At 48.8% G+C, this 25,969-nt stretch overlaps 9 protein-coding genes across 12 annotated transcripts; 3 read left to right on the forward strand and 6 right to left on the reverse strand.

The window, feature by feature from the left end:
* Positions 1-315: 315 nt before the first annotated feature.
* H257_08594 (hypothetical protein) lies at positions 316-6,869 on the forward strand. The gene is made up of 6 exons (XM_009834544.1): positions 316-968; positions 1,015-2,874; positions 2,938-3,388; positions 3,521-3,647; positions 3,847-4,358; positions 4,812-6,869. Exons 1-6 carry the CDS (start codon positions 429-431, stop codon positions 5,987-5,989), a joined length of 4,668 nt encoding a protein of 1,555 aa, XP_009832846.1. The 5' UTR covers positions 316-428; the 3' UTR covers positions 5,990-6,869.
* H257_08595 (hypothetical protein) lies at positions 6,327-6,788 on the reverse strand (the record flags this gene model as incomplete). The annotated part of the gene is made up of 1 exon (XM_009834545.1): positions 6,327-6,788. The coding sequence occupies one exon, from the start codon at positions 6,786-6,788 to the stop codon at positions 6,327-6,329; it is 462 nt and encodes a 153-aa protein (XP_009832847.1).
* A 1,182-nt stretch (positions 6,870-8,051) lies between the features above and the next one.
* H257_08596 (hypothetical protein) lies at positions 8,052-8,568 on the reverse strand (the record flags this gene model as incomplete). Its single annotated transcript, XM_009834546.1, has 2 exons — positions 8,052-8,137; positions 8,175-8,568. The coding sequence occupies 2 exons, from the start codon at positions 8,566-8,568 to the stop codon at positions 8,052-8,054; spliced, it is 480 nt and encodes a 159-aa protein (XP_009832848.1).
* A 498-nt stretch (positions 8,569-9,066) lies between these two features.
* H257_08597 (hypothetical protein) lies at positions 9,067-9,790 on the reverse strand. The gene has a single exon (XM_009834547.1). The coding sequence runs from the start codon at positions 9,689-9,691 to the stop codon at positions 9,281-9,283; it is 411 nt and encodes a 136-aa protein (XP_009832849.1). The 5' UTR covers positions 9,692-9,790; the 3' UTR covers positions 9,067-9,280.
* A 2,320-nt stretch (positions 9,791-12,110) lies between these two features.
* On the forward strand, positions 12,111-12,626 carry H257_08598 (hypothetical protein). The gene has a single exon (XM_009834548.1). The coding sequence runs from the start codon at positions 12,118-12,120 to the stop codon at positions 12,544-12,546; it is 429 nt and encodes a 142-aa protein (XP_009832850.1). The 5' UTR covers positions 12,111-12,117; the 3' UTR covers positions 12,547-12,626.
* Positions 12,627-13,485: 859 nt separating this feature from the next.
* On the reverse strand, positions 13,486-14,308 carry H257_08599 (hypothetical protein). The gene has a single exon (XM_009834549.1). The coding sequence runs from the start codon at positions 14,271-14,273 to the stop codon at positions 13,716-13,718; it is 558 nt and encodes a 185-aa protein (XP_009832851.1). The 5' UTR covers positions 14,274-14,308; the 3' UTR covers positions 13,486-13,715.
* Positions 14,309-14,745: 437 nt separating this feature from the next.
* On the forward strand, positions 14,746-17,629 carry H257_08600 (hypothetical protein). Of its 4 annotated transcripts, none has more exons than XM_009834551.1 (11): positions 14,746-14,927; positions 14,984-15,274; positions 15,319-15,535; positions 15,900-15,960; positions 16,020-16,094; positions 16,371-16,430; positions 16,675-16,823; positions 16,884-17,031; positions 17,143-17,237; positions 17,333-17,408; positions 17,459-17,629. In XM_009834551.1, exons 1-11 carry the CDS (start codon positions 14,839-14,841, stop codon positions 17,503-17,505), a joined length of 1,308 nt encoding a protein of 435 aa, XP_009832853.1. In that variant the 5' UTR covers positions 14,746-14,838; the 3' UTR covers positions 17,506-17,629. The 4 variants fall into 4 exon arrangements, with proteins under 4 accessions (XP_009832853.1, XP_009832855.1, XP_009832854.1 ...); XM_009834553.1 differs by having other exon boundaries at positions 17,333-17,391; XM_009834552.1 differs by having other exon boundaries at positions 14,984-15,271.
* Positions 17,630-19,040: 1,411 nt separating this feature from the next.
* On the reverse strand, positions 19,041-19,749 carry H257_08601 (hypothetical protein). Its single transcript, XM_009834554.1, has one exon. It carries the CDS (start codon positions 19,686-19,688, stop codon positions 19,128-19,130), a length of 561 nt encoding a protein of 186 aa, XP_009832856.1. The 5' UTR covers positions 19,689-19,749; the 3' UTR covers positions 19,041-19,127.
* A 2,707-nt stretch (positions 19,750-22,456) lies between these two features.
* On the reverse strand, positions 22,457-25,880 carry H257_08602 (hypothetical protein). Its single transcript, XM_009834555.1, has 2 exons — positions 25,399-25,880; positions 22,457-25,357 (listed from the first exon to the last, which is right to left on the reverse strand). Exon 2 carries the CDS (start codon positions 25,084-25,086, stop codon positions 22,501-22,503), a length of 2,586 nt encoding a protein of 861 aa, XP_009832857.1. The 5' UTR covers positions 25,087-25,357; positions 25,399-25,880; the 3' UTR covers positions 22,457-22,500.
* Between the last annotated feature and the right edge of the window lie 89 nt (positions 25,881-25,969).

Consider the following 25,969-nt stretch of genomic DNA (forward strand, 5'->3'; position numbering starts at 1 on the left):
ACCACGCAAATGATAAAATTCTGTTATGTTCTATAATACTACTGTATTATAATACTCCGGAGTATAGTAATATTCTATTAATAGTACTAGTAAGTAGTACAGTACTACTACGTATTATAGTACAATAAAAAAAGTACAGTGTACTATTAGTACTACGCGGTGTAGTACCGCTACTACAGTACAGTAGTACTCTGGAGTACAATACTAACTTACTACTAGTAATAGCGTATTATTAATAGTAGTACCTCGAAGTATTATACTTCAAGTATTAGAACGACAGTGGCCGAAACCTGTAGCATTTAATATTTATCCAAATGGAATTGCTCCATTTCCAGCATGGCGGGGCAATCCGATCGCCAACGGTAGACGTGACAAAGGAGATCTTTGTACCTAGCAGCTTGGATGGAATCGATCGCGGAAGACTTCGAATGATGGGCAACGTTGTGGAATGGAGCATTGCGAACGGATACGTCATTGATCGCACGTTTGAGTTTCCGCAACCAGTGTTGGACATTGCTCTTGTCGAATTCAACGACGACGATGGAAGCAGCGTGTGCATCCTAGCGAGACCAGACCGCATGACGGTAGTCACTCCATCAGGTTCCACCATCGACGTTCCGTTGCCCTTCCAAGCCACGTCGATCTTTGCCATGCAAAAGGGTTTGTTGCTCGAACGATCCAAGCATCCGCCGTCGTCGGCCAACATGCCCGTGCTGTTCAGTTTGATGCACCCCCTGGACGAGATCAAGCCCGTGGTGGTGCAAGGCGACCCGTTGCAACCTCTAGATCACTGTGCGTTCGTCTCCGATCCCGTCGAGACCCTCGTGTTCGTCCACGCCGCCGCCCCGTCCTTTCTCGCGTTCTTCCATCCCGACCACCGCACCTTCCGCGTCAAGTCCATCGCCCACGTTGTGAGTCCACGGGACGCCAAGTCCACGTCCATTGTGCCCGAGATAGCCCTCCGCCAGGTATTGTGTCTCCACTCACAGTCTCCTTCACGTGTTTTTGCGGTAGATTTGGGAAAGTCCATGCATCGCAACGTCGACGCCGCACAAGCTCGCGTGCAAGCTGTTCGTTACGTCCAACGTAGACCTATCGCCCATCCTTTGCATCTTCAATCCATCGAGCGGTGAGCTTGTCATGCAGCCCATGAGCATCATCGTCCCTACCCCAAGCTCGACCTCGCCGCTTCCTCCTCCTGTCACCTTCCCGTCTCCCACGATCCTTCGTTGTCGATTGGCATGTCCTGTGCTTCGCAAATGCACCACCACTTGTCAACAAAGGTCGCTTCGATCGTTCGACTTGGTCGTGGTTACACTGGACCATACATGGGAATTATACCGTCATCTCCACAAGATCTGCTCCCTCGCGCTTCCCGTTCGACAACCGCCTGTCCTTCCCCATCAAGTCGTCGCGATCAAAGACACCCCATGCGTCCATACCATCGAAGTACAGGTCGCCGGCACCCCCGACACGTCGTTGCGCCTCGTGCTACCCCTCGACTTTACTTCGGCATTGCTGGAACGCGCTTTCGAATGCTTGGACGCTGTCGTGCCGTCATTGGTGCTGTTGTGGCGTGTACGTATTCGCACAACAACCCCAACGAACGACTGGCAGGCATTTACGTCGCAGCTACTGGTTGCCGCGCTTCCGCCGGTTGAAAAGGTTGGCGAGCCTTCCGCCCCCGCCCCGTCGACAACATTGGTCTTTGCTACGGCCTACGATCGTCTAGTTGCAACCGAGTCGTTCCAGAAGCTAGCCCACGCCCAACCCAAGATCTTTGGTCGCCCGTCTCCTCCTAGTCCTTCCACCATCGACGACCACCCCATGGATTGCGTGGACCTTGTCGCCCAAATCCGAGTCCATCTCCCGACGGTGTTTACAACTTTGCACTTGCTCTACGAAGACTTGAAGCTGTCCACGAGCTCGTTCCCGTGGCTGCGTCCATTGGGCGTCGTCCTGCATGCGGTAGCCCATGCCACAGCCTTGCCTGCGTACATGCAGCATTACGTTGCCGACCTCGGGCCCATCCCCGTCATGTCCACAAATCGTGATTCAAAGGGGGACAAAAACCCTTCAAATCTGTTCAAGTCGTTGCAAAATGCATCGGCGCCGGCAGACGTGTACGGGTGGGTACAGCGACGTATGGCCATGTTTCACTACCATCGCCTGCACAACTCCCGAGTCAGCCGCTTCGGCACGACAACCTTGTTCCCGACGTCGCATCTGTTTCCCACCACCCAACACGTCGTCGCCCTCTACTCCAAACTGTACCCCGACGTCGACTCGTTGCATCCCGTGCGCGCCCAAGATGTTGTCCACTACCTCGTGACAATCCCCGCTTTTGAGCACTTGATGGACGACTTGCCAGACGGCGTAGCGCTGCCGCTGAGGTACGCGCGAACGATTTGCAAGCACGCGCCGGGTAACTCGTGGGATGCCGCCACGTGCCACGTCATTCAACGGCCCGACTGGGTCGGTCAGGGGGGTCGACAAGAAGACGGCGACGCCGCCTCGAAAAATCGACCAGCCCCGCCGGACGATGACGACGGGTTCGACGACGTCATGCACCTCCATGCCCCGTTGTTCCCGACAGACCTCCGCCTCAAAGAAGTCGGGCGGTTGCTTCGATCGAATAAGATCATGTACCTCAAAATCCCCCTTGACCCGAGCCTGTCGGATAGCGACGTGATCAACATGCAGCAAGCGCGGCTGCTCATGTTGTGCAAGCGCTCCATGGCCTTGCCTGTGGCCAGAGGCATGGTCACGCTGGGCAGCCTCACGCCCGCTACTGCGACGACGACATCGTGGATAGCGCCCCTGCCCATTCCTCCCATGCCGCTCGCCGCGCGCATTGCCGAGTCCAACGCCAAGGTTGCCCAATTTCACGCTGCTATTTGTGTTGCTTTTGATATGGAAAGTGTACGCTATGCGTAGATCCACTTGGACTCGAGCACGTACAAAGAGCTGACTTTGTGGCCGCAATTTCACAACGGTGTGGCCACGGCCCTGCGCCTCCCACCCGCCCTTGAGACGAACGTGACGGTGCAGTGGATTTTCTCACACAAACCCAAGCCGCCCACGACAGACGACGACCACGATCCGATGGCCGCCCACGCCGGGTTTGTGCTCGGCCTCGGGTTGCGCGGTCACTTGAGCCAGTTGTCGCAAAGCGCCATCTTCCAATACTTGTCGATGGACCACGAATTGACGTCCGTGGGGCTGCTACTCGGACTCGCCGCGACTTCGGTCACCCGACCGAAAGATCTGACGCTGGAGCGATCGGCGACGCGCGTTCTGTCGCTGCACATTCCGTCGCTGCTTCCACCCACGTACTCGCACGTGAATATCACGCCTTCCGTGCAAACAGCGGCGCTGATTGGGTTGGGTATGTTGTCTGAATAACACTATGCTATATATATATATATATATGTATATATATATATTTAGCCTTCCACTCGAGGTTGATATATATATATATATATTCTATTGCTCACGGATTGGGGGGGGGTACATGTAGGGTTGGTGTACCAAGGCACGGGCAACCGCAACATGACTGAAATCATGTTGTCCGAGGTGGTATCGGCCCCTGTTGTAATGTCGCCCACGTCCTCCCAGCCCAGTGTCGACTTGAGCCAAAAGGAAAGGTAATCAGCTATATACCATATATAAAAATACCCCATAGTGTACTTCGTGCTATCATTTTCGCGTTGGTATGTCACGTTTGTACCGTTATATTCTGCGTGATGGGAGAAAAGGTGATAAATTCGTTTTTATTGTCTTTTTGCTCGAGTCGGCCTTGAATCAAACAACCATGGGTGGTGGTGGTGATGATATCGGTGGTAGCTACGCGTTGGCGGCGGGCGTGGCCGTGGGATTGATTGCGCTGGGTCGTCGGAACGACCCCGGGCTTGCGGATCTGCAGCTGGAGGCGAAATTGGTCAAGTACATGGTGGGGGGGTCCCGCAAAGTTCGACCCATTCCTGGCAACTGTGTCTTGCGCACCAAAACCAAGTCCCCGTCTCGTGAGTACGTCAATGTCGACGTCACGGCGGCCGGCAGCGCGCTCGCGTTGGCGTTCATGTACATGCACAGCAACAACGAGCGCGTCCGCCAGCAACTAGCGATTCCCAACACGATCGTGTCGCTCGAGGCGATTCGGCCCGACCTGCTGTTTGTCCGCGTGGTGGCATCGAATGTAGTGGCGTGGGATGCAATTCGGCCGTCCGAGGAGTGGATTCACGGGCACCAGCCGCCGTGTTTTACCAGCGATGGGCCTGTGGATCCGCCGACGGCGCAGGAAGGGTACGCCAACATCCTCGCCGGCGCTTGCTTTAGTGTGGGACTCAAGTTTGCAGGTACGGCAATCTATCTCATGCCCCTCACAACAATTCGCATGTACTGGTATGGTTGGTGCACTCTGGTGGGAATATCTATCTACGACAAGTATTGTCGTTTTACCCAAAAAGTTTTGGACTTTTGTGCTGATTCGCCAATCTATCGATCGATTCTTTGTACTGACTTTTGTATGTAAAATCATCCAGTATCACACTATAAAATTCGATGTTGAATTGGGGTCGAAGTGTGGATTTGATTGGCTACTTGATTTTTTTTGGGTTTTGATTGGTCGATCGATTGCCTGTCGATTTGGTTATTCTATTGAGCACCCCATTCGAATTTTGAATCGACTTGACAATATATATATATCATGTTTGACACCACCGAATCGCATGTACGGTGGCCGCCCCCTGGTTGGAATATTATATCTATATGAGACATCGTTTTTGACGAGTGTGAATGGGAGGGGGTAGGGTCACACGACGTGGTGGCCAAGTCGACGCTGTTGGCGTGCATATCCGACTTTTGCGAGTGGCGCAGCAAAGCCAAAGCCGTGAGTCGGGTGACATGGGAGCGGTGCTTGGGCGTGTTGACGCAATCGTTGGCGCTCGTCATGGCCGGGAGTGGGGATTTGGACACGTTTCGAGCGCTGCGGGTCGTGCTGCTGCGTCAGAAAGCGGACGCAATGGCAGACGTCACGTACGGCAACCACATGGCCGTGACCAGTGCGCTGGGTCTGCTGTTCCTGGGGGGCGGACGGTGCGCGTTCCAGTCGACGCCGTTTGCCATTGCCGTGCTCGTGGTGGCCTTCTTCCCCATGTACCCGAGTAAAACGTCCGATCAAAAGTATCATTTGCAAGCGCTGCGACACTTGTACGTGCTGGCCATCGACTCGAATCGGTTTGTCGAGACCATCGATGCCGACACGGGCGCGCAGAGCCCGGTGGACTTGGTCATTTCGACAACAGGATTGAAGAACCACAAGGTGGTGCGGACGCCCCATTTGCTTCCTGCGTACGACAAGCTCTCAGTCCTCTCATCGCGGCACTTTCCCGTTAATGTCAATGTCAAAACGGTGGGGAACGAGGATGATGGAGGGAACGCCAATGCTTGCCGCGTTCAAACGCTAAACGAACGCCGTCGCATATATGTGAAGCGAAAGCAAGGCGACTTGGATAGCCCCCAGCTGGCCCTGCTACGGCAGTTTCGGCGGTGGTTTGTCCACGATACGTCGTCGCATACGAATCATGCGTTTTGCAAACGGGTGTGGCAAGAATGCGAAGTCCAGCAAAAGCCACACGTGTTGGCCGTGTATTTGAATGCCAAACACACCGAAGTGGCCGTGCTATCCGATGCGTTGGCCCACTCTTTGAATGTGTCGACGCTGCACTTGATGCACCTGCACATGGAAGTCGAAGGCCACATGTTTCCGTACGAACTACCCATTGAGGCGGGCGCGTTCGACCACGAGAAGGATCAGCACGATGATTTGGGCGTCGCGCAACTTGTAAACGAAGACTTTGTCCTCGGCTACACGAACGCGCTCTTGCGATACTTTTCAGAGCTCCATCCAAATGAAAACGTGGACACGTTGGCGCAGTGTGCGCACCTGCGCTTCCTTGGCGATCACATGCTGGCCCAGCTCGAATAGAAACCATGGAGTAAAAGACTACAATAACCTTGGACAAATCGCAATATATATTATGTCATATTATGTCATTCTAGTTAACGGACGACGACAGCTGTGCACGGCATTTGGCTTGCATTGTGTACGATGCAAGGGACTTATGCAGGGATAGGCAGGGCAGATTTGAAGCTTGACGGCACTGGATAGAGCGGCGCCGTTGTCGGCAGTGCGAGGAGAGTCGATGGAGTCGAGGAGATTATGATTTGATCACTGATCATCCCGAGGTCTCGCTCCACGATGAGAACGATTGATTTTGTGATGATTGGCGAAGTTTTCGCTGCAGGGGTTTGATCGTGGCAGGTCAGACGTACAAGGCCTTGGACATGGTTGCCATTTCCACAGAGCTGTAGTACAGGTGCGGGGCGTCTTCTTCCGTGATGGACGGAATGCGCCGGACTCGCACGTGATTGCTGAATTGGACCCGCGACGGCGACGGTTGAGTCGCCTTGGGCGGAGTGAGGTCGTGAAATGCTTGCAACCACATCGCCCACTGAGACCTCGTGGTCGCAGTACCGCGTAACCAGTGCCCGCTTTCCGTGCACAGCTGAATACCAAGGTCCCGCTCGTGCCAGACTTTGCCTTCCGTGACGCAGTGTAGCGTGGCCTTCTTGCCGCTCGTGATGGTCAGCGCATTTCCAGTGAGCGTCCACTGCTGTTGCTTGGTGCTCTCGCCAAGCAACCAGTGGGGCTCGGTGACGTGAATGCGAGATGTCGTCGTGGCAGGCTGCTCATTGTTCGGGTTGGGTGGTGGCGGGTCGGTCATTTCGATTTTGTCGTTGAAGAATGGCGACGTGGAATCAGCTGTTGGCGCTTGGTTTTATCCCAGTGGCAAACTTCAACTTGGACACTTGAAATGTTCGTGACTTTTACATTTCATGAAGATTTTCCACAGAATATTACCGGTCGTTTCTGTAAAGTGATATTTTTTCCATTATTTATATATATGCGACACAAATACGCAGAACGTGCACATTTCGTTCGACTTGCTCAGGGAACATGGTATTCGACCGATTCGTATGCTGTTTTACCGGATCAAAACTTAGAACCAAATGCTTGACCGCTTGCTGACTTATCCGGATAGTTGTGATGTCGATGTCAATAATGCATAGTTTAAGACACAAATCCAATACAATTTTTCAATGAAGTCGACTAAAACGTGCTAGTACTTACTACAGAGAATTTCAAACTACTAGATGAAATCCAATTATATGGCGAATACCATTTGTAGATATTGTAGGAGACAATGGGGATGATACACCAGGTCGACGACGATAACTCTGCCAGTTTTAGCCCATTTTAGATGAATGTTGTAAATAAAAAAAGTAGAGATCCATTCTGAAAGTGTTTTCTATGACCATGACTTGATCCGAGCGTGTCATCTAACAGTAAACGCAAATGGCTCTTCACTTAATGCAAGTTGAAAGTTTTGGAGACGATGCTTAGGGTAAAATTATATTAATTTGATTGGCCAACAATGAATAGTACATCCTTTCATTGGTTAGAATTTGACTGTCAAAAGTGATTTCAAATGAAATCGGTTATCCGAAATGTACGGATAAAGCTAGTATCTACTACTGGTATATGCTAGAAACATTCATGAAGAATCACGAGAATATTCGAGTCTTCGCCGAATTCAGCATTTGCGATCTTTGAGCGAGGATATCGCCGCTAATAGTAACCCATCCGCACTGATTTGAATGGATTTAGTTAGACCGCACTGTCAGCATACTGCTATATATAAATGCTTTGAAATGTAGATGGATGTATGCCATCCAAAACATGCATTCAGAGCAAAACACGACGAGTTCGTTGTTTTGGACTCCCCATCATTGGTTCAAATCAGCACTCGATGCGAATTGCAACATGGGTCTCAGAACCCTGTGCTGTGAAGAATATGCGCTGGCGCAATATCATCATTCAAACGTCTGTATTTGCTGATTTATCATCCTTTCTACAAGGACATTCAGGTTTGGTTCGGGTTGGCGCCGGGGGTGGCTTGACTTGTTCGTATGTGCCTGGACGTACGTCATGGCCACGTCGGCAGAATGAAGTTGGAGCTTCGTGGCACTTCAACTTCCGTTGAGGACGGCACCGCCGCAGCACCCGCAGGGGCTGCCCATTCGGTCGTCGATTAATCACGCACACAAACCGGTCCCAAACACTGGGTCGGGGGCAAACAGGAGCGCCTTTTCTTCGTCCGAGAGCACAGGGATTTCCAGCACGGCCACGTCGTCGTTGAACTGGACTTTGACGGGGGAGTGGGGTTTCGGGGGCGGCGCCAAGTCTTGAAATGCATCGAGCCACATGGCCCATTGCACTTTGGAGCCGGCGGACGCGTGCAACCACTTGCCGTCGTCGGTTTGGACTTGGATGCCGTATTGGATGGCAGCCCACGCTTGGCCACATACAACGTGGCACTGCATGGACTCGTGGGTCTCTGTGACAACGGTCAGGACGGCGTCCGTCAGCGTCCACGTCTCGCATGTAAAACACCGGCCAAAAAGCCAGTGGACGTGCTCGACAATCACGTGCGATGTGAACATGATGGGGTTTAGCAGTTGATTGGAACTTGTTGGGTGAAAATTGCAACTGGCAATGATCCTCCTCGGATTTCGAGCATAAATTGGGCCAATTCGATTGGCCGGTTCTATTTCGAATCTATTGTCATCTGGACTAAATTCTGAGGCGACATGTGTTGTCCTCATAACATTCGACTATAACGTTATATTATAAAGATAACAAACGAATGTTATCTACATAGATCGTGTAGCTAGCATTCATTGTCCCCCCCGCATCGCATCGGCGTGGCCTTTCATGCGAGGACGCTTACTATAAGCAGGACGAGAATGGTCGAACGTTCTCGTGCAACTTGACGCTCGAAATAGTTTGGTCAAAACAGTCGAGAGCGTGGAAGGAATCTCTTGAAATTTGTATGCGATCTATGTCGATGTGTGCAGTCGCGCGATAAAAACGTGGCACTGCAGACACTTTGTCGCACGCCGAGCGTGGCTGGTGTTCCAACGAAGCAAACTCAAACAGTTAATCGGTTGGCGCTTATATATATATTAACGTAAATGGCCGCAGAGACTTGACTTGAAGGCACGCCACGTGTTTGGCAATGCCTCTTTTGTGGGGCATGCTAGCTACAGTAGATGATACTTAGCTGGCGCGGCACATCCTGTTGGACAAGGCGACGAAAGGTTGGAGGCAGTTCTGCAGCATGGCACTTGGGAGATGTATTGAGTGAAAACGCAATCAGTCTCCGTTCTCGTCGTCAGAGGACGTCGTGCAGTCTTCGTCGTCGCTGCTTGGGATCACACGCACACGGACCATGTCACAGAAGTGCACTTTCGTGGCAGACTTGTGCTCGGTTGGGGCCAAGTTGTGGAGTGCTTGTAGCCAGGCTGCCCACTGGGCTTTCGAGTTCGCGTGAGCGCGGATGACCATACCATCGTCGGTCTTAACTTTGAACCCAAACTTCATTCCTTGCCACACTTTGCCGCTCTCGACGTGGACGCTCACCGGTTTCGTGGGGTGGCCGTTGGTTGTCATGGTCAATGTACCTTGTTCCAAGCTCCAGATGCGGTCGCGGAAGGTCTTTCCCAACCAGCCAGACTCTTGGACAGCTACGACGGACTTTGTTTTCAACGGGGCGGACGTGTGCATGACGATGCAAATTCAATTAAGTCGCACGACATTCCGTTGTGGCCTCATCGGAACATAGATGAGGCTGCAAGGTTGCACCAACCGTTTTTTGCGAGGATTCCTTAGGGTATTTCATCAATTGGGTCAAATCATGAAATTGTTTTTCGATGTTTTGATAAATACTCCGTGGTTGTGATATCCGGAAGTTGCAGGATTTGGACGAATCGTACTGGTTCTTCCATAAACCAACCAATTAGACATTGTTTAGGGTAAATAATGAAAATCCTTGACAGTTTCGAGTGGGTGCACATCGCCGCTCATTATTTTCGCATATTCGCTGGGGAAATACACTGACACCTTGTCATACTGTACTGTACAGGTATCTGACAGTTTGACCATTGAATATCTGTCAGCCAATGTGGCACTCATCGAAACCATGTCAACCTTTCTACTGTACTTAGTACTTTGAAGTTTGTACAGCAAGTGAAGTTCGTCCAAATGTGGCCCTTATACGAAAACTGTACCAGTACAGTACTCTGCCTGTCCCCAACAGTCTACTGTACTGTACTAGTACTCCAGAACCCTACATATATTAATTAGTGTTCTGCGAACTCGCACGGTGGGATTTTATACCAGTACATAGATCCATGCCACTATGAGATATACCTGTACAGTATTTGTACCGTTGCTTCGTGCTGTGCAATACTGTATGGCAAATCAATGCCTCGCGAGCTGACGACTCGAAAAGCGAAAGTATACGTACTTCGTATAACGTTAGGTCGAACATGTCAACTCCACCATTCATGTCGAGGATATGTATCTACGTACGTGTACATGAATATCAGTACTTACGTCAGGCACTGCACATTTTCAAACGTGAACAACGATACGTACACTTGGCTGAGGTGATATTTGTGGCTAGAACTTTCGAGACGAACATGGAACGACCATCATTTGTTCCACACGTCGAGTTCCGACGTACTACCGTACTACCGGTAGTACTAGTATACCTTATGGATCTGTACCCAAATGTCAGTAAAGTCTGATCGAAATGGATACAAACAACTGAATAAGTTGGTCTGATTTCTTTCCAATCTATTCGTATTGGCCATTTCTTTTACTTCAACTTGTTTGATTGGCTAGATCGAAATAATTAGATAATTTTGACCAATATACATTGACTTGGGTACAGCCTTCTAATAGTACCATCCAATCGTTCTTTATTCACACCATACATCAATTTGGGTAGAACTTGATAAGACAAAATCATGGGTACTGAACCATACATAAGGTATACATTTCACCCAAATTTGGACTTGAGAGAGTAATTTCACCAAATAGCATTCGAATCCATTTCATCCAATTTAATCTTGTACACACTATACTATACAACGATGAGTATATAAATGGTTTTGCCCAATGCGGAGGGTTCAAACATTTGGATTGGCAGAAATTTGACATGACGTGATTTGATTGGCTCAGGCGGTTCTTTAATCGATTCTCCTAAGACATTCGATTCTCCCAAGCCTCCAGTTTCGAATCGATTTGACAATAGTATGTTTCACTTGGATAGATTTATTGTATTATTGTGATTGTGTTGCTTGGACACATCATGTCAATAAGTCAAAAAAGATTTCATCAGCACCAGAGCATGGCTCGAGTCCTGACGCAAGGAGGTTTGTACACTACATGAACGAGTATACATGGGCCAGTATACTAGGTATAACGCAAAACGCCCCTCATATGCCAGGCACGTAGCTCCAAATTCGAGCAAGTAGCAAGGCATACAGTACAGTACTGTACCAATATCAAAAACAACCAGCTCTTCAACGATAAAAAAGGAAATGTCAATCTACTATTACTACTTGTAGTTGGCTAGTACATACTGTTACTGTAGTAAATTAGCAGTAGTAAATGCAACAACCTACCTTCTGCTGTGGCCTCGTTGGACATAAAGGCGACGTGAAATACAAAGCGAGGGCACTCTTTATTGCAGTTCAAACTGCCGTGCAATGAGATTCAACTTGTAAGTACTTGAATTTCTCAATGGCAACTTTGAAGGTTCCCCTTCTTTTTTCTCAAAAACTCGCTGATACTTCCAATGAACGTTAGTGTTATGGATAATAACAGCCCCAGTTGGTTATCAAATCAAAAGTTATGAATTTGCTCTTTACCTCACGAATTTGGCCAGGTCGAGAGAAGCTATCGCTCCCACGCGATTAGGGTTGAAGTTGCACTTCCTAACTACAAGTGCTACTGTATTAGTAGGGTTCTGTTCATAAATGTACCTTGCCGAGTGGAATGCAAATCCATATGTAGTTTCATACTATGCCCTAAATAACCCCCTGTTTAGGGATGGTCCGACGTTCGAAGACTTGTTGGAGTGTTTTGATTGGGCGATGGAATTTCTTAGTGCTGGTGAAGGTCATTGTCCAATTTGCATTGTCATGCCCCCAACAACCCACCACAGAAAAGTGACCTCGTTCATGTCCGTCCAGGAAACACGATGGGTCGTCATGAAGACCTTCAAAGATCGCATTTGGACTTTGAACAAGCGCACTCTGACCGTATCCGCAGACGAACGATTCAAATTCAACACATACGCCGTCAAGCAGGGCATAGCCTGGACAGGAGCGCCCCATGGCATCCAAGTCGAAACTGAGGAAGGCAAATGGCTTAGAGCTGTCGCCAACAACAAAGCGCAGTGGGCCATGTGGCTTCAAGCGTTCCAAAACCTCAACGCACCGAACGACGTGCCGCAAACACCGGCCAAAGTGAGCTTCTGCGAACATGTCCGAGTCCGCACGATTCCCGCGTCCGACGATGAAGACGACGACATGTACACCACCAACTCGTCCGATGAAGACGATCGATAGGGCTCCATGTACATTGACCCTTTTTGATGTAACCTAGTGCAGTTCTTAACTATAACCACGTATCTATTTCTAAATACCAAGCCCCTGTGAATCGAATAGCCGTGAACTACGGTAGTACCGGTAGTATGTACTGCGCTGGAATGCACTTGGAACAAGATGGATTTATACTGTAACTGTAAGAGCTTAAGCATATTCGCGTCGCATGGGTACACTTTTGTATCTACAGTACCCGTAATTCTTACGTATGTACTGTACCCTCCCTACTTGGGCTTGGCTCAACGCTTATCAAATGATCTGCATCATGGTTTGGCTATACCGGTATGTACATCAACAACACAAACAACACAGTACCATCAACGGTCGCATTTGACAATGGCCTGAGACCTCAAATCTTGATGTTTCGATCTGTATACTAGGTATTTCGAGGTGCAACGTACTAGTATACCAAGTACAGTACTAGTACTACTGTATATCTGTACCCATAATAACGTTACTATTTATAGTATGAGGTACAGTACAGTACTGTATTGACTTTTCGAACGAGATGCACCCACATTGCTGCATACCGGTACTATTACTGTAGTCGACAGCTGCGACGGTGTTTCTGATAATATGTACTAGTATTTATTATGAGAGGATTGTTCTCAGATCTTCAACTATTTTTATACATAGAATCAAAAACGAGTTTATTAGATATAGAACTATATAATGTAATACGGTAAAACATGACTCATTTTGAAACTTTGAAACATCGATTTACCGAGAATATCAATATTGAGGATGTGTTTATATGCAGAGTAGAATGCAGCAAAAACTATTCCCAAGGGCCTCCTCACATCTGTGTAATGGTAGTATCGATATAAAAAATATAGAAAAAACGATTACGATCGTATACAGTACTTCTATTAACTAACGATTGTAAATAGAAGTATTTTGAATTCGCTATAAACTTCCAAAATTCGCCTGGTTTGTCTAATCAATAGTGAATCACGCCTGAGTTCTGATTGGTTGAATATATGTCATCCCACCGCCACCATCCCAGGACCAAGTTGGCTCGGCAACAGCAAGACAACAGTCGCGACTACCAACTCGTGCTTCTGTCCACGAGCCAATCAAGTCCACTCAATATGGATTAGCCAATATCCAATCCACAATACAAGTTAACTACTTCAAGTATGAAAGATGAACGTGAGGGACGACACAGCATTAAATATTAACAAACGTAGACACGGTATCACATGGACACAAAATGCTTGGCGAGATGGTACTGCCTGTGTCGATTGGTCTTCATTCGCAACGCATCGCGGGGCAGTTTGTCGTCTGTTGTCATGGCCGACAACTCGCTGTCGGAATAATGCATCTGCGCGACTTCGTCGGGCGACTTGAGTGGGATCAGCCGAATCCGCACCTTGCCGTGAAAGTTCACTTTCTTTGGGGACATCGTGAGTGAGGATGGAGGGTGCAGCGACTGAAACGCCTGCATCCACATGGCCCAGTGCACCTTGGACGTGGCCATGCCGTGATACCAAATGCCATCTTCGGTTTCGACTTGGATTCCAAGCTCCTTTTCCGACCACGCCCCACCCTGCTTGACCCGATGCTTCCGTGTGGTGCCGTACTTGCCTGTGGACACAGTCAACATGCCGTGGTGTAAGCTCCAGCAACGTTGCTTGATGCTGGACCCGATGAAGACATTTGGCGTTTCGACACACACAAGAGAGCTCCATCCATGGTTGCCGACGTCACCTTTCTCCATCATGCCTAACTTTCGAAAATGGACTCAAGCGTCAGTCCACTGTTCTTCTCTGGCTACTCGCGAAATACATAGAGTGAATATAGTTAGGGATTTTCACCCTTTGGCTTGGAGTTTGTATGCTACTTGGCTTGGGTATACCTTAAATATAAGGAAACACCCTATGTAAAACGATGGAAAGTGCAGCTGAAATCGCAAGGCGGATACAAAGCCACGTCATCGTTTTCCTGAAGTTCAATTTGAAGTTGAGAAGTGCTGTGTAGGTACCCCTCGCTTCCGATTGGCTGCACGTTAACAAGTGCAGTGGGATTGTTGAACTAGCAACTCTTGGTCATCTCGAACGCAAACCCAATAAGTCGGAATGAGGGATCTGCATGATACTTCCCCGTACCGTCCAGGAGCAGTACTGTACTGTAACAGCCCTTCCCTTTTGCCACACTGATAAAGTGAAGTAGCTTGTCATTAAGAATGAGGGCTTATCTGGATGAGAAATACTACAAAAAGGTTGTTTGAGGAGGCCCCCAGTAAGTCCAAACCGGATGACACTATCCGGATACAAGATCTATCGCCAACAGACAGACATGGACTTGCGAAAGCGGCAACCGCGGCCAGAGAGCCGAGACAGGCGGTAAGTAGGACGCATACGCACTAAGGTAGCCGAACGATGACGACGACGTTACGTAGACTGTCATCGTCGCCGCGCGATCCGAATGTGAAGGTGCGCTTCCGCACGTCGCTCCACAATACCGTGTGCGACGTCATGACGAGTCTGGACGGATGGGAAGAGACCGACAGCGACATGGACTGGGACCTGCATTGGGCGGACGTGGGGTGGGTTCGAGAGTACTTTGACGCGATGCAGCCAAAGCTACATGAACACCAGCGACTGAACCATTTTAAGAACCATTACGAGTTGACGCGGAAGGATTTGCTGGTCAAGAACCTCAAGCGCATGAAGAAGCAGCAAGCCAAGTCGTACGACGTGCATGACACGAGGGTGTGTGTGACGACATGTGTAGGGAACTGAGCGTTCCGCCGGCGGACTTCTGGAGCTTGACGTTCGTGTTGCCCATGGAGTATGGCATGTTCTTGGAAGAGTTCAAGCGGTTCCCTGGGGCCATGTGGATTATGAAGCCAATCGGCAAAGCTCAGGGCAAAGGCATCTTTTTGTTTGAAAAGCTCAGTCAAATCAGCGATTGGAAAAAGGACCATACGTGGAAACCCGACGGGTTGCAGGTCCGTCGTTCGTTCGTAAATTGAACCGATCGTTCGTTCGATCCGATATTGTCGACTTTTACCCAAAAATTTGGACTTTTTGTGCTGATTATCGCCAAATCTATCAATCGATCGGTGTATTCATTGTACTGAATTTTGTATTACGTAGTATGTAAATACGTGTCCTGTGGGGGGATGGGTATCACACTAATTGGAAGTCGCACACTAATTCGACGTTGATGGTGGTTTCCTGCAATCTGATTGGCTACATTCTTCTTCTGCCGATGATTCGTCAGCACATGTATATGGTTGTGTCGATTCAAATATTTTTCTCGTATGTCGCTCGAGTTTAGAATAAACACACACAACAATATTATATCGATAGGCCAAAACGTCCGATACGTACATTGTTCAAAAGTACATTGAAAACCCCTACACCATTGGCGGTAGGTACCGAACTACACCATTTACAGCAGACTCTTAATCAGGGTACTTGTGTACGTAGGCAAGAAATTCGATTTACGGCTATATGTGCTCGTGACGTCGTTTTCTCCGCTCGTGGTGTGGACCTATCGTGCAGGTATATACAACAGACTACTTACTACATCAATGGCTCAATTGTTCACCATGTCAAATATACTGTAGAAACGATATTATATAAGCTCTACGATTGAACCATACGTCCCTGAAATTGTGACTGTCGAATGTGTACAGTTAGTTGGATGTGTTCTACTTGCCCGAGTCTTGGATGTTGGAGTATTGAAGGTGTTCAATGCAATATATATATATACTAGAATATGTTGTATTATACAAAAATAATCAATATATATATGTATAAAACTTTTGTATGTTGTAGGGTTTGGTCGGTTTTCGAACGCTCGGTATTCGCAGGCAAAGGCGGACATGGATAACTTGTGTAAGTAGTCTGTTGGTTGTTCGTAGTTGGTTGATTTTAGTTAGTTTATTTTAGTTAGTTGGTTTTAGTTAGTTGGTTTTAGTTAGTTGATTTTAGCTAGTTGATTTTAGCTAGTTGATTTTACAGCTAGTTGATTTTAGCTAGTTGATTTTAGCTCGTTGATTTTAGCTAGTTGATTTTAGCTAGTTGATTTTAGTTAGTTCAATGAACGTGGTTAGTTGGAGATTTATGAAATGAGATATAGATATGCACTTGACCAACGCATCGGTTCAAAAGACAGCGCAAGATTACGATAAAAGCATGGGATGCAAGTGGCCTCTGGACTCGATCAAGCAGTTTCTCATCTCAAAACACGGTGTTCGGGCCGTGGACAGTCTATTCCACGACATCCAGGTCCAAATTTCAAGTTATTTGAAAACAGAAAAAGGAGATATTTTAACTTGGTTTAATTAGACGGTGGTCACCAAGTCGCTTTTGGCTGTTCAACCTATTTTAATCCAAGACAAACATTGCTTCGAGTTGTACGGGTACGACATCCTCATCGACAGCGACCTCAAGCCGTGGCTGCTCGAAGTGAATGCGTCGCCATCGCTCACGGGGGGTAGGTGGTGGAAACATATATATATATATTTCTGTGTTTTTTTATTTTATAGTAACGTTACCGCGACTTTTACTCTTATTAATATGAACGGATGGCTGGCACTGGGGGTAGATACTGACGAAGACTACGGATTGAAGTGGAATTTAGTTGCGCATACGATGCAAGTCATCGACATGGCTCGACATCGAAATGGATCTGAGCGACATGTACGGATATATATATATATATATATATATATATGTTGGAGTGATGATATATCTACGGATGATCCGGAATACTAGTATATTTTTTGCGACGGTAGGTTGGAGGGTTTGACTTGATTTGGGACAATGGACCGGTACTCGATGCCCACCCCGACGGGTACTTGTCCTATTTGGGTAACTAGTTTCTACATCCAAGCCCATAATGACTGGATAGAGCAACGTAGGTTGCGCATTCGACCGCTTGCCTCACCAACGCCCAGTCAAAGCGTGATAACTTAGACGACAAATCTTGGAATCTATCTCTAGTATATACTAGGCCACGTCGTTATAGTACCGTATACCTTATGGATCAGTAATTTTGTCTTATCGAGTTGTACCCAAATTGCTGTATGGTGTCAATAAAGTACGATTTGGTAGTACCTTGGAAGGCTGTACCCAAGTCGCTTTATATTGGTCAAAACTGTCCAATTATCTCGTTCTAGCCAATTAAACAAGTCGAAGTAGTAGAAGTAACCAATCTGAACTCATTGGAAAAAATCAGACCACCTTAGAGCCTGTTCCAAGTACTTTTCAAAATGGGCATTATCCAATCAAAACGCTCCCCAACTCATTACAAAATCCATTTTTCAAAATGGGGTACATGACCCCATTTCATCCCATTTTGGGCACCTCAGCTATTTCGCCAATGACTGGCTAATAATGGATGCCCACTATCCAATAATTGATCCCAATCTCATTCCAACTTTTCAATTTGACATCATGGACTCGACCACTGTAGCGTGAGTTGCTGCCGTTGGCGCCGCCTTTCGATCGACGAACGTAGCAACCGCGCCCCTGGCATCAACACTGTTGTCGTACCCAGTACCACGTGGCGGCAAGTCAAGTCCGACGGCACATACGACGGATGGTTCACGCGCCACCTGCGCTGCACCCGCCACACCTTTCTGCGCATCGCCGACAACACTGTGTTATTGACCAATCAGCATGCATCTTAGTCTAATGATTTATGTCCAATCAATCATGGTCATAGAATGGGTAGAAAACTTGGAACAGGCTCTTATTGAGTTGTATGCATTTCGATCAGATTTTACTGACATTTTCGGGGGTACAGATCCATAAGGTATACGGTAGTAATAGCTTGCCGCACCATCGGTATTAGTACACAAGTGGCTCAAGAGACAACGATTTCGCCAGTTTCATATATTCATATATATATGCAGTTGAGACCTGCGATTACGCTTTTCTCGTTGACAAACTCACAGCGAAAGTTTGTGTCGTGTTGTAAGCTAGTACTAGGATTGTCCTTTTACCCAAAATTTGGTTGACTTAGGTGCGATTCTATGCCAAATCTATCGATCGATTGTTTGTACTGACTTTTGTATGTCGTCCTGTGCACACTAATTGAAGTCACATACTAATTCGATGTTGAATTGGTCGAAGAATGGATTCGATTGGCTACTTGATTAGCAATCTGGGTTTTGATTGGTCGATCGATTGTCCGCGGATTTGGTGCTTAACGTTACTGATTCGATTTGGCACGTCGCTCCAATTTCGAATCGACTTGACAATAACCGATACTAAGCTTCCTGTAGTACAAAGTATTATACTACGTAGTAGTACTATTACAGTACTATGTAGAAGTATCAGTATAACGTTACCCTCGTTAGATTACGCCGCGCAAAATCCGAAAATCCCATTGCGTCAAAGTACAGTACCGGGGTACAGTACTTGAGCTATTAACTGTAAACGCCATCGTACCAAGGTGATCATTCACTAATAGTGGGCGAAGAAATCAGTCGCAAGAGGTGCGTTCAACCAAGCGGCATGTCTATATTAATTAGGCTTGCAATAATAAAATAGGCTTCTACAACAACACGAACTACCATGGGCTTTCTACTCGGTCGGGTTGAGCAGAAACGACAACTTCAACTGGGGGGCTAGGCTGGCTTGCTTCATGCGACGAGTTAGCTCGTGGTCGTCTGCACTTTCAGGGTGCTGGACAGGCTCAATCTTCATGGACGGCTCTGCCGTGGAGGCTGCTACCTCTGCGGTGGCGCCCTTGGCCGCTTCTTTCATGCGGCGACGGCGTTCGCGCTGGTATGCATTGCGCTTGTCGCGGTTCTTGAGGTCGTACGCCTTGGCGTAGGCGAGGATTTTGTCCCTGTTGCGTGCGTACCATAGTTTTTTGCGCTCCAAGTCACGACCCAAGTTCTTTTCCCGATACGCTTTGAACCGGTGCAGCTCGGTTTCGCGGTTGCGCTTGTAGTACTCCTTGCCGTACGCACTGAGTTTTTCCTTGTGGGTTTCGTAATACACCTTCATGCGAGCGATCTCCTTGTCCTTGTTCTTGGCGTAGTACGCCTTGCGGTAGTCGAGCTGGCTACCCGACTCGGAGCCATGTTCAGACGAGCACGACGACGACGACGACGATGATGTGGGGGACGACGACGCCATGACAAGATGGTGGTTGGGGTGGCAAGTTGAGTGTGAATTGCAAAGTGACTTTGTCCATGACTGTCGGGATAAAACATATAGTAACCCCTACGACACACGGACATGTTGTCGCTGACAATTTTCATCTGCCGCCGCCCATTGGCTGCGATGTGCACCAATGCAGTCGAGACGGCGTCAACGTATCGATCTTGAGGTCCGATTTCAACGCAGTCTGACACTTGGACGGGTTGACTCGAACGATTGGTGCCTCAGAATTTCCGCTCGACGTGGCAGGGCCGGGGCACTGGATTGGCTCGCTCCCAAGTGACAGCCTCATCGACAGTGGGCTTGTCGGAGGAGTGACCTGGTCAACATGGATGTACGTCTGTAGAGCCTTCGCATTCTACAGTACCAATTGTTTGGCAATCATACCCAACAAAACTGGGGAACGAAGTCCCCCACACCGGGGGTGTTGATACCTGCAACGAGTAGTCGTTCTGCTGGTACTTCGAGGCTGTACACCACCCAATACGAGACTCTACTTTGATGCCTAGTAGTTGTTGTGTTACATTCCCCCCCTCCGTAACAGAGAGATATGAGGCAAATGTTGGGTCGCGACAGCTGGCGGGGAACCAGATTATGATCACGAAAAAACGCGTTTAACCCACCAGTAGCGAACTAGACATGTGAGACGCTCTGGGCGATCGATAATGTGATGGAAGCGTGCGGGGCATTCTAACGATTGCAAGAGACGAAGAGTGCGATGAATTAACTTGATCAATGACCATTTCAAAGGATTGAGATCGTAGGGCCACCTGAACACCAGTGATTGGGTCCTTGGTTCATAATTTACAGTGTCAAGGTTGTTGTCCATGCAATGCTTGTACAACGCGGATTCGGCGCCGAAAGGCGTACATTCCTCACATGCGTATGTCTACGTTCATGAGAGCGTGGCACTAAGTGTAGGCTACTTACTGTACTACTTACTGTACCTGCAATTCGATATTTCAGATCGCAAGCACTTGGAGACTGATTCTTCCACCCAATGGCATCCTGTGCAGTGTCTACGTGGTTTCCCCGAGTATTATAGTCGCCCTGATAGGAGAGTTCGGAAGGGCCATAGAAACTAGCGAGGGAACGTCGATGAAGAGTACCGTATGACAAGCGGTTTACATCTGGCCGGTAAACAGATTGCCCACACGTCCCTACAAATTGATACATACTGTTTACGTTTTATTATTCGTCGCAAACGTGTGATGACAATTTCGCCGTCTCAAAGCATTGGTAACAATTCATGACTAGGCCAAGTGTCAATGTCGAAAAATAGTTTTTCGAAACACAATCTCCTTACAATATTCAGCCAAAAGCATACTAAAAAAGCAGAATTTACAAAAGTACTACTTATTACTGATAAAAGTAGTAGTAGTAAATAATAATAGTATACTTACTACTGTACTGTACTACTATGATACCAGAGTACTGTAATCTAATCCTAACAATGACCGATGTGCGAAACCAAGTGCCCCAATTGTGTATGGCCCCGTCTGGCAACCTGTAATATTCTAATATTCTGGCCCAAAACGCCATTTTGGGGGGCCGAATTCAATAAATCTGATCCAAATTGAAACATGTCTTGCTTGAATTAACCCAAATCCAATAATTTCATGTGGGATTTACTCCTTTACGTGGTCCGAAACGCCATATCATTACAAAATGGACCTTTTACAGTACCTCCATTTTGAAAATGGCATATTTCGTTTATCCCATTTTGCCAAAAAATGGAATATTATTTTTGAAAAATTACCAGAATTGAATGAGCAGCACCAAATCGGCAGACAATAATCAAAGAATCGATCGATAGATTTGGCTAGTCAGCACAAAAGTCCAAATTTTGGGTAAAAGAACACTACTACTACGCAGAAGAATTCCTGAATGCAAGCACTGCACTTGCAGTGAGCGATAGAAAGTGTGTCAGTGCAGCAGCCGATGCCTCTCTCCAACAAGTTGGATGACTGCGAAGAAACTCGAGATTTTACTTTCGCCAATTATGAATGCCTCAATTTTGGCCTTGGATGAAATGCTTGATGATGTGCGAATTCAACCACCTCCCCGCTCATACAACGTTTTCGACCTCTGAAACTTGGAGATTGTACCGTGTAGCGTTTATAGTTTTAGACACTCCAAAACGTTATTGAATATAGAGTATAGAGGCCCTCCCAAATACAATCCCTCTTATAATTACAATAGTATCTCCATTGTACGATAAGTTTTCTTATGTTCAATGGTACCCCTAACTTTTTATGATGATCCACTTTTCATATTTGAAGTTGGACAATTTGCCATTATCCGAAATTTCAGAGTACAGATAATTGCCCCGTGGGTGTCTAAAACTATAAACGCTACACGGTAGCTGACAGTGAATTGATGGGGAACAACTTATATTGGGTTTCGATGTGTTTCCAATGACTAAATCAACAAAAACCAAGCAAGTTTGATCTCATTTTAACAATCAATTTAGGACGCATATTTTCATCTTGAAGAAGGTATACTACATTGCATATAAATTGTGTGGTTAGGTTATTTCGCGTTTCATTGGATCAAGGAAATTTCACGTCTTTTCATTGGCTCATGTACATTTAATCTTAAATTGATTGAAGCCGCCCTTAAATTGATTGTTTACGTTATTGAGTGTCTAAATCCATACTGTACAGTATGGATTTAGACACTCAATACTACCCTAGTATGATATGTACACAGCCAACGATTCCTGTTGCTGAGCGACAACAGGGTCCGACCAAAGAACGTTACGTCTATGTTGAATTGTTGTGCGTTACTAGATAGAATACTTGCCATACTTGCGGTCGTCGCCAATGCCCACTTCCATCGTCTTTTCGTCCAGAATCCGCTGCAGTTCGCGTTTCGCCTCTGCCACAGCCTGCCTTGATCCAGCCTCGATGGCCAAGTACAGTTTGCGCTCGCCAACGTTGGGTTTTCGGCCGGGGGCGACGTACGTCCCTCTGCAAATGACGGCAGCGCCCGTGATTTCCGCCACCAGGTCCGACGATTCCTTCTGCACCACTTTCCATCGCGCTTGTTGTGGGTAGTCGTTGATCTCGAGTTCGTCTCGAAAGTGCCGCACTTCGTCCTTCTGGCTCGGCTCGCCCACCAACATGTTGGCCACCTGCCTTGCGCGCTCCTTGAAACTGTTCATCTTTTCGGCCATGGTCATTTCCTCGATCGATTTTTCCGGTTGTTCCGCCGCCGACGTAGCTTTCGTCGCCTTGTCATCGTCGTTGTCGTTGTCGTCGTTGCCGCCAGCATCCGCGAGACCCTCGTCCATTTCATACTGCCGCTTTTGAAAGTCCACCGCCCGCTGGGCTTCGGACTTCTCCGACTCGTCAAACGTAAACCCCTTGCCCTTGAACCCGCTGCCGTGGTACCGGGCCAGCCCCGACCGCACCTTTTCCTTGAACTGGTCCGACAGCGCCCGGAGCTCGGGGGGTACATCTTGCTTGGCGTTTTCGAGCGCTTTGACCAGATCGGGGGCGTACTCGTCTTCGTGCGAACTGATAAACGTGTACGCCGTGCCCTTCCGTCCTGCCCGACCGGTTCGACCCACACGATGCACGTAGTCCTCCAAGTGGTTGGGGCAGTGGTAGTTGATTACCAGCACCAAATCCTTGACATCCAGCCCCCGCCCCGCGACCGACGTGGCCACCATCAACGTGCGTACTTTTCGTTTGAAGTCGTCTACTGTGTAGTCGCGGTCCACTTGATCCTTGCCGCCGTGCAAACTCAGCGCCAAGTACCCCGCCTTCATCAAGTCTTGAAAGATCTGATCGCAGGCTTGCTGTGTGTTGACAAACACAAGCACGTTGCCCTTCTCGTACCACGTCCCGAGCAGCTGCAGCAGCCGCATAAACTTGTCCGATTCTTCGCGCACTTCGGCGTACTGTTTGATGTCGCCAGACGCCGTGCTCCGCGCTCCGACTGTGATTTCAATCGGTTTCCGCAGCACTTTGCGTGCCAAACTCTCCACGCTCCTGGGAAACGTCGCCGAAAACAGCAGCGTTTGCCGGTCCCCACGGATATTCATCATGATCTTGGTGATTTGCGGCTCAAAACCCATGTCAAACATCCGATCTGCTTCGTCGAGAACGACGTACGTCACGCGCTTCAACGACACCATCTTGCCCGCGCTCATGGTGAGAATGTCAATCATGCGCCCAGGCGTGCAAATTACAATGTCTGACCCGCGCTTCAAGTTGGCGATTTGCTCCGACACAGACGACCCGCCGTACACCGCTGTCGACCGCAGCGCCAAATCCTTGGTGAACTTCTTCGATTCTATGTAAATCTGCTGGACCAGTTCGCGGGCAGGCGCCATGATCAACCCAATCGGCCCTTCGCCATCGCTCAACGGAGGCTGGTCCAGGATATGCCGAAACATGGGCAATAGAAACGCCAGCGTTTTGCCCGATCCTGTCTTGGCGATGCCAATCACGTCGCGGCCCGACATGATCGCGGGCAGCGCTTGGCACTGGATCGCAAACGGCGTCGGGTACTCTTGGCGGGCAATTAGTTTCTGGAGCCGTTGACTCAGCCCGGTTTGCGTCCACTTTTGAATGGGGCGGGGGCAGCCTTTGCCTCGGATTTTGATCTCCATCGACACCAACAGCGCGTCCAGTTCCTCCTGCGGCTGGGCGGCTACATCCGCCGGCTCAATGTAAAACTTCTTGCGAAACGGAATGTACGACACGGACTTGTGGTCGACGGGCTTGATTTCCTTCTTCTTTTGCTGCTCCTGCAAAATCTCGAGCGCCGTGCGACTGTCCACGTTGTTGGCCATCTCAATGCCGATCGCGTCCTCCTCCACGCCTTGGTAAATGCGCCCCGTGTCGCTCTTCTTGTCGCCCACGTGTGTCGTGCTGTCGTCGTTGCCTTCGTTGGGGGCGAGGAAGCCTTCCTTGTTGACAGCGTCTTCGCGGTCCCGCTTGAGTTTAATCGCACGCATAAACTCGTCCAGCTCGGCCTTTTCACGGGCATCGCGTTCGGCATCGGTCTCGTTGGGCTGCCGAGGAGGGTAGATCGACGCTGGCAACAACGACGTGCTGGGAGGTAAAAACGATCCGTAGAAATCCACTTCCTTGTTCTTCGACATGATTTCTTCGAACGAAATCACTTTGGCTTTGGGCAGTTCCAAATTCCGCTGTTCCGCCACGTCGTCCCGCCCCGTGTTGCTCAAATCGGCCATAAACGCATCCAACGGGTCGATCTCCGGGGCTTCGGACGTGCCGTCAGCTGATGGTGGCTGCACTTGGTCTGGTTCCTTGTCGTCAATCGGCCACATGGGAACTTGCTGAACTACGTCCTCATCCACGACAAACCCAGCTACCGCCGGTACATCGGCTGTTTCCATTGGTTCGACCTCAGTGACAGCATCGTCTTCCTTTTGCTTCTGCTGCTCCCGCCACAGCCGGAGACGTTCCTGGCGACGTTCAATCGCATCCTTGCTGTCACTATTCGCTGCAGCAGGTGGCGGAGGTTTCTTCTCGGACCTCGACTTGTCATACTTCTTGTGCTTTCTTGAGTCCTTCAACGTCAACCCGCCATACGATGAAGTCGCTTTCTTCTCCGACTTTACAGGTGGAGGTGGTGGTGGCGGTCGAGAATGGTGCACCGGTGTTCCACTAAAAGCCGTTGATTCCTCTCCAGAAGTCTCATCACCCACCAGAACAGGAGTGGTGGTGTCCTCTTTGTGATCCTCTTTTCGCCGCTTCGACTCGGGTGAGCTAGATCGCCGTCTTTTCTCGCGGTGGTTGGGGTCGTCTCGCGATTCGTCTTTTCCTCGATGGCTGCGCTCCTTCAAGTCGCGATGGCTGCTTCGGCGGTCTCGTCGATCGTCACTCTCTCGCCGGTCGTCCCTTCCACGATGACTGCTCCGTTCGCCTCTGTCTCGTCGACTACTACTGCGCTCGTCCTTATCTCTATGGCTTCGTTCGCGACTCCGGCTTCGTCGTTCCCGATCTTTTTCCTTCTTGCGGTCGGTGCTGCGACTACGCTTCCGATCATGACTCCGCTTGCGCTCGCCTGGACTATGGCTGCGCTTCCTCTTCTCTCGGTCCCCAGCATCGCGACTTCGACTCCGACTGCTACCATGCCGCGATTTCTTCTTGTCCTTCGGCCGGTCGCCGCGATGCCCTCGTTCTCCCATGGCGCAACTTTACAACTGAAAAATCCAACAAGCCCTCCTGATCGAAGCCCCACAAACCCAATAACCAATCAAAACGCTCCGCCATCGA

This window comes from Aphanomyces astaci, assembly GCF_000520075.1.
Source record: "Aphanomyces astaci strain APO3 unplaced genomic scaffold supercont1.19, whole genome shotgun sequence".
In the NCBI taxonomy this organism is placed as follows: domain Eukaryota; phylum Oomycota; class Saprolegniomycetes; order Saprolegniales; family Verrucalvaceae; genus Aphanomyces; species Aphanomyces astaci.